At 33.0% G+C, this 7,956-nt stretch overlaps 1 protein-coding gene across 1 annotated transcript; it reads right to left on the reverse strand.

Moving 5' to 3' along the window:
• Positions 1 to 5,884: 5,884 nt before the first annotated feature.
• LOC149207039 (uncharacterized) lies at positions 5,885 to 6,880 on the reverse strand. The gene has a single exon (XM_089397897.1). It carries the CDS (start codon positions 6,878 to 6,880, stop codon positions 5,885 to 5,887), a length of 996 nt encoding a protein of 331 aa, XP_089254023.1.
• Positions 6,881 to 7,956: the final 1,076 nt, after the last annotated feature.

Consider the following 7,956-nt stretch of genomic DNA (forward strand, 5'->3'; position numbering starts at 1 on the left):
TTGCTGAGTATACAAACCTTATTTATTACATTTTCTCTGTTGATTTGCAATACTGTCACAAGGTCATCAACTTTCTCTGCTCAAACCTTATCAACATGTATAATAAATTCTTTGCCCATCATCATTGGAATAGTAACATCCAAAAATTTCGTTACAAAGCCAAATTCACTTCTGCAACACAAAACCTTAGCATCATCAATATCCAATGACTAGGTCAGCGATACAAGTTGAACTCAACCCATTCGCAACATAAACACTTGTCCCAATAAAAACTTCATTCACTACCAAATCCTATTACCATGTACATCTATGTTCATATATATATATATATATATATATATATATATATATATATATATATATATATAGATATAGATATATATTCTACTCATGATGTACATTAATCAATTATAACACATCTACAATACAACCCCTAACACATCTATCAGCTCTGCAAAACAAACTCTGCTCAATAACCAAAGAAACTATTTTTATGTCAAACCCTTAGTAGTAAATATTCTCCAATAGGAGCATACTCCGACCTCTTAAGTGCTCAACCACACTCTAATTGCAACATACAAACTTATTCATGTAACATTAGAATTGGCAACATATTTTGATCAAAGGCATCATATAGTTTATAATAAGCTCTGCAATGTCACTGTCACAACTAGCAATCATTATCAACAACTACTTCAATATGTCTGTCTTTGTATTTTGATCTTAGTGCTTCTTTTGATTTTTAATTTGGATCAATAATGCTTTCAAAAACTCATAAGAACCATATAGACCCATGTAATAAAGTTAACATTTCTACATAAAGGTCCTTCCAAAATGCTTTATACAATATGGGCAAACCCCAATACCGATACTACAAAATGCCTCACCAACAAGAAGCTAACTATTCAACAAAATGGAACCATAACTAAAATAAAAATTAAATAATTAATCACACTTGGGACCTCCAATAGCCATTACGTGCCAACAATAAAATTAGTTGTCGAGTGATTCGATTCTCATATAGCCATGTCATTAAATTTGTTTTAATTCTCATATAGCCATGCCATTTGTTCTTCGTGTAAGTTTACGAGACCCAAACCTTTTGAGAACATGATCACATTGAATAACAGCTATGGTAATTATCTCTTCATACTTCTTTTGGAACCATCGCATATAAGTGAATCACTCACCCATGTTGAAAAATCTTATTAATGTCGAGTTGAGGAAACAAGTTAGAATATCGAATGCCACCGATTTGTCACAACCTACACTAGGTAAGTGAGTTCTGTCACAGAGATAAGTGTCAAGTCTTGCCTTAGTCCAAACTCGAATCTACCTCAATGAATTGGAACCAACCACATAATTACAGAGATTACAATATATGTTCACACTCCCTCTTTCTGTTCACGCAACCACAAATATTACAATAATTGTTCATGACAAAACATTCTTTGATTGTTGACTCTATAGTAAGAATGGAGCTATTAGCTAAGAATGAAGCCAAAAGGTGAGACGGGTGTGCTCCAATCATGCACAATAGCAATGGGAATTATTGTGAAAAAAAGTACCAGAGGTGACCTCTTGTCAACGGTGTTTAGTGTTGCGCTTGTTATGCCAAGCCATATGTAACCCTATAGCAAAAAGTTTTTATGCGACCCTTCATCAAAACCTTCACCACTGGCTTTCGCACCCCAGCCACTTTGGATTCCTGCGGGAGCTGGGCGATGATGCAGCACATTTGTTTAGGTGATGACGTATGTGTTTTGGTGATGATGTAATCTGCTCGCTTCAGTGATGATGTAATCTGCTCGCTTCCGCAATAATATTGTATGATGAAATTTGATTGCTTGTTGTATATTGATTCTTCAGTGGAGATTCTCTCCCCTACCGATAAATCTTGGAAATATATATCACTAACTTGAGCAAATCTAATGGTGTTACTCCAGGTCTTGTGAACCATTATTAATGTGAGCATATCATAAGGTGGCCATAATGTTCTATTTATATGCACGTAGGTAAATCACACGGTTCTGCACTATGTGTAAATATATAAATTTCCATTACACTAAATACACAATTCCTCAGATTGCACCAACAATTGACTCGAATCAAACTTTAACTTTTCACCAATGTGCAGATGGAATTACGTGCGCATTCTCAAATGTATTCACAACGTCCCACCTCAAATTTCTGGAATTTGATGATGCATCATATTAACAAATCACGTATGAATTCAAAATGAGACTGCACTGCACATGGGTATTTACATGATCGTCACACTTCCTCAAAATCACACAAATTGCCAACTGTATGATCTAATGCTTGAGCTTTGTACCTGTAGCGAGCCAAACACAGAGAAAACAAATAAAAATATAGTAAAAAATGTTCGTTCTTGCTGAAATATTTCCTTGTACTTGCACAGATAAACCCTCTAGCAAAATCTTCAAAAGATGCTATAGAAACTCAATGAAAACTAATCACAAATTTAGCGTCTCACATTTTTCATTCCTTTGAGGAAGAAGAAAGTGTTTTTTTATAGTGATCGTGATTGTGGATCCTTTAGAAGGGAGGTTCACTTGGATTGTTGGAGGGAAAAAAAACAATTTTCAAATTTGGCTTTTAAATTTTCACTTTGGAGCCAAATCACAACAATATTAGGGCTGACTTTAAGTTTAAAATTTTAAATTCTTGGAGCCAAAAGTAAATTAATTTTTGGAGACAAACTTCAATTCAATTTTTTTTATAATTATCCTTGATACGATCCCTTTTCCCTTTCTTTGATTTTGACTAAAATATATCCCTTTTAAATTGAGGCTAGTACCTCAAAGAAGTTCCAACTCCCACAAAGTTTTATGCAGGTTACAACCCACAAGAGGCTCCTACCTCAACAGACTACAACTTATTATTTATCAAGCTGCAACTTGAAAGGAGACTACAATCTCCCAACCACAATACAAAGTCAAGTTTTTTTGGTTACCTGATATCAATTTTTTCTTTCAAGTATGTTGCTCATCATCTCTTCTTCTCTTCTCCAATTATGTTCCTCTTATATTACTTTTATCTTCTTCTCCTCACTAGAATGTTGCTCATGAACCCTCTCATACAAACTTCTTAACACCAAAAGTCTTTTTCTCATTCAATAATGTATACTTTTTAAGTGTAACTTATTGACTGTTTGTATTTTATGCAGGAATACGAAACAAAGAGTTGTCTCTTGGTCTTCTAAGGTTGTTTACAATCTGCCGTTCCATTTTTAAATATGAAATTCAAAGTTTTTTAATATAAAATGAAATTGAAATAATATAGACTAGCAACAATAATTGTAAAAGACAAATCTTGAAAACTTTTTAGATTTGTATTAGCTATATTTTTTCAGATTTGTATCAACCAAATGTTAATGCCTTTGAGGATTCATGTTTAATAAAAACATACATTTCCCAGCTTACGTCTCAAGATATCATGTGTCATTTTTCATTTTTAATTGTACGCCATAAATCAAGATAATTAATCAACATATTTAACAATGTTTAACCTTCATAATGATCAACCTTTGCATTTCACATCACTTATAACAAAGTAACCTATCAAATGGGAACTGTACCGAGTTCTCACTTTTTTAGAGTTGCAAAAACTCATCTGATTTTGAAAAAGTGATGATTAAGAATACACCTTTTTTTTAAGCATATTTTCGACACTTTAAATTTTCTTATTATATTAAGTATGTACATTTTTTTTTAATGTTAGTGGTTTTCATGCCAATTTGAAAAGTGTTGATGCAATATCAACCCCTTTTTTGGGTTTATTTTTGACATTTTAAATTTTTTGATATAATTAAGTACGAATATTTTTTTTAAATGTTGGTGATTTTCATGTGGGCTCAAGTAGGCTTTCAAGAACATCAACCTTTTTTAGGCATATTTTTGACACTTTAAATTTTCTTATGTCATAAGTATGTACATTTTTTTTAAACATTGATTATTTAACCATTTTCAAGTTGTCTTGTTCCCCTTCTTGTTTTTAGTCTTCAAATATTTGTTATTTAAAGATTTTTCAGACTTGTGTTTTCTATTTTTCTTTACAATGTTATTTTATAATGCAATTTTTAATTTTTTTGCTAAGTAAAAAAAATAATAAAATTAATATTTTGAGGTTAAGATATTTTGTGTCTTTATATATCGTTAATTAATACTGTAATACAAATACAATAATTGTCACTAAAAATTAATAATTTTAAACACTCCACAAAAAATACGCATTTTATAGATAGATATAATTAAAAAAATACATGTTTCAGGATATTTTCACTAAAAATGACTTGTTAAATAAAATATTTTCATGAAAAAATTGAATAAAGAAATTGGAAAAATAACAAATTTTATGAATTTTATATAAAAAATGATGAAATTTGGTTTAAAAAAAAAGATTCATAAAATTTTAAGTAAAAATAACAAAAATAAAAATAAATTAAAACATACAATTAATAAAAACAATAAAAACAAAAACATAAAAACAAAAAAATACAATTAAATTAACAAAAACAAAAAACATTTAAAAAAAATTGAAACTAAAAAAAAAAAAAAAAACATTAAAGAAAACAAACACACACACATATATAAACATTAAAAACAATTATAAAAAATATTTTAAAAATAATAAAAAAAAACATAAAAAGACAAAAAGCCTAATGGCCAATTCTCAGAACCAACCAGTCTCACCCTACCAACCGAGGGTTCATGGGTTAGGCTAGTGGAGTCACGTAACTCCGCTCGCCTTAGTTGTGGCCCTCAGCTGACTGGGAGAGGCTTTGTTGAGTCCAGGAATCGGCTAGTCATGCGCCGCAACCCCTCGGCCCATTGAGTGGGGCTCGATTGATTTCGAGAATCGACCAAGCCTCGCCCAACCGACCGATTCCCTAGGGTTGTGGGCCAAGGATGGCAAAGCCACAAATCAGCTAAGCCTCGCCTAGCCGACAAAGGTGTTGCGGGCCAGGGCTGGTGAATCTGCATGCAGTTCCGCTAAACCTGGCCCGCTCCTCTTTGGCCGATTGGGTGGGGCTGGCCGATTCTGAGAATTACCCGAGCTTTGATTGTTTTTTTTAATGTTATCTATTTATTTATTTAATTGAATATTTTTTATAATTGTTTTTGATGTTTTTTTAGTATTTTTTGAAAATATCTATTTAATTAATCAATTAATTAATTTTTTTTTGATTTATTATTATTATTATTATTATTTAATTATTATAATGATATTTTTAATTTTAGTTTAATTTTAATTTTTAATTTTTAAAATTATTTTAATGTTTTATTTATTTTTAATGTTTTATTTATTTTTTTTGTTTTTTTCAAATATTCAATTAGCTATTATTTATTTATTTTTATTTTTTTCATTCTTTTTTAATATATATATATATATATATATATATATATATTTTTTTTTTTTTTCCCATGGAAAAAGTCGTAATTTCTATTAGTCAAGAGAAATTACATTCTGTAGATGTTGTGCATATGCATACTGAGACTGTGTGTCTCTCAATAACTTCGAAAGAGGCTGTCCAGAGTTCCAAAAAAAAACTGAAAAAGAAACCAAATATACGATCATAACAAAAACACCGTCCTCTCTCCGAACTGTTGGTCCACGCAGGGAGTTTCGGAGAGGTATCTGTCCAAGAGTCTGTCTGTGTAATAATAAAAAACATATATACTGTGTTGCTGTGCTGTGCAGCTGAGAGTGCTGCCCCCCATAAGGAGACACAAAAAGTAGAGAAGGGTGACTATAACAGTCCACCTTAACGATGCTGTCCATAATAACAGTTCTATCTAAATAGCATGTAAATGTAAAAACAAAAAACAGCACTTTGTGCATATTGGGACCCCTTTCAGTTCTAAGTGTCCCTTTGAGCCTGTTGGTCATCAAAGGGTCTATGGTAGTGCTGAAAGTAGGTTCCATCCAGGTCTTCTTGTATTAGCCAGTCCGCTTCTTGCCTCTGCGCTGCTTGCTTGGATAGGTAGTCCGCCCGAGAGTTGCGCTCCCTGTAGATATGCCGACATTCAAATTTTTCAAAAGCATCTGTTAGTCTGAGTGCCTCATCCAGTATGTGTCTCAAAGAGAAAACAGTGCATGATGATTTCCTGGTGAGCCAATTGCAGACAATCTGTGAATCTCCAAACAATTGTAGTTTTGTGCAGCCTTTTTCATGTGCAAATGAAATAAGGTGTTTAGCAGTGGTGAGCTCAGCATAGTTGTTTGTGCCCCTTCCCAGGTATATTTGCAGCATGAAAAAATGGTTTTCTCTCAGGTAGAGAATGGCTCCCCCCCCACAGCCCGCCTCTTGGGCTGAGCCATCAAAGTAGGCCCAGGGAAAAGATTTGTCTATGATCTCCGGGGTGATGGTCCTATGGGGAGCAGGTGGAGGATCCTCAGGAATGAGAGCAAGGTCAGCAAAAAGGTGCGCAATAAGGACAGGCCAATGAGGAGGTTTTTGGTCGAAAATGGCTCTGTTCCTGGCTGTCCAGATGGACCAGCACATCAGGAGGGGGATGTTCTTTTCTTTTCCTGAATGGTGTGCTTGCCAATTTTCCCAGGCATCGCTAATAGAATGGCCCTGCCATAGATGGATAGAGGGGGATTTTGTAGCAAGTAAAGACCACTGTTCTTTGACAACCGGGCATGTGAGGAAGAGGTGCTCAGTGTCTTCGTCATTGCTTTTGCATAAGTGGCACCAGAAAGGTCCATGGAAGGACCGCTTTTTTAAGTTTGCTCCTGTAGGTATTTTATTGAAGAGAATTGCCCACATGAGAAGGCGAGTTTTGGGGGCAGCTTTTAGATGCCAGATTGATTTCCACCATTGCAGCAAATTTTCTGGTTTGTTCGGCTGCATGAGATGTAGATATCCCTCCTTTGGGGTGTATATATATATATATATATATATATATATATATATATATATATATATATATATAAACTTTTATCTTTTTAAAGTTAGTTTTATTTTATTTTATTTTGGTTTATTTTTTATTTTTTCAATGTTTTAATTTTTGTTTTCTTTTGCATTTTGCATTTTTATTTATTTTTATATTTATTTAAAATTTTGTTTTATTTTATTTTATTTACAAGTTTTGTATTGATTCTCGATTAACAACTTGAATCTATTATATGCCAATTTGATAGTTGATTTTAAAGTTTTCATTATAATGGATCAAGTCTGCCCCCACAATGTGTCAATTTAATAATTGGTTTTTAAATTTTCATTGCACTGGTTCGATTTCGCCTACCCTACGTGTCAATTAGATGGTTGATTTTTAAATTTTTGTTGCAATATGTCAAGTTGTCTTAGGCTAAGATTTTAAAATAACTATACTTTTAACATTTAAAAAATGAATTACTCTTGGTATAATGTTTTTTTTTTGTAATGCTTGGTAGGACCATCCATTTTCTATTATATATATAAGGCAAATTTACACCATACAATTTTACCAGGTGGCCTCAACTCGCCCCGAGGGGAAACAAAGTTTGTTAGCCATCGGTCAACATTATACGCCATCCAAAAACAAAATTGCTTTAGTCTTTCTAACAAGGCTAGGTAAGTCTCAGTCTCATGTCCAAATACTATATAACGTTTGACATAAACAATAGAAAATTTAAATGCTATCCACATAAACAAAAATTAAGCATATAGAAACTAGTCCTTCTTGAAATTTTGCTCCTTAGAGTCTGAGGCAACAGGGGTGGGATCTTCAACAGTTGCCTTTGGCATTCCATATAGCTCCACGATGCAAGGGATGTGACGGTCAATACGGTCCATCCTGATATCCTGTTTGTTCAACTGAAATATTATTTTCTCCATGTCTTTTTTGTAATTGGGCCGACCCTGTAGTGTGACTGCCATCCCCACAGAAATTTGTTCCATCGCTTTACCAAGCAGACTTTTCATCAAGAAGTATAGGTATAGGGTGT

The sequence above is a fragment of the Pinus tabuliformis genome, chromosome 1_2, assembly GCF_031772625.1.
Source record: "Pinus tabuliformis cultivar Carrire ecotype Pingquan chromosome 1_2, CPIR1, whole genome shotgun sequence".
NCBI classification, from domain to species: domain Eukaryota; kingdom Viridiplantae; phylum Streptophyta; class Pinopsida; order Pinales; family Pinaceae; genus Pinus; species Pinus tabuliformis.

Excerpts from the sequence above, each read along its gene's own strand:
- LOC149207039 (XM_089397897.1), bottom strand. The coding sequence starts at position 6,880 with ATGCAGCCGAACAAACCAGAAAATTTGCTGCAATGGTGGAAATCAATC.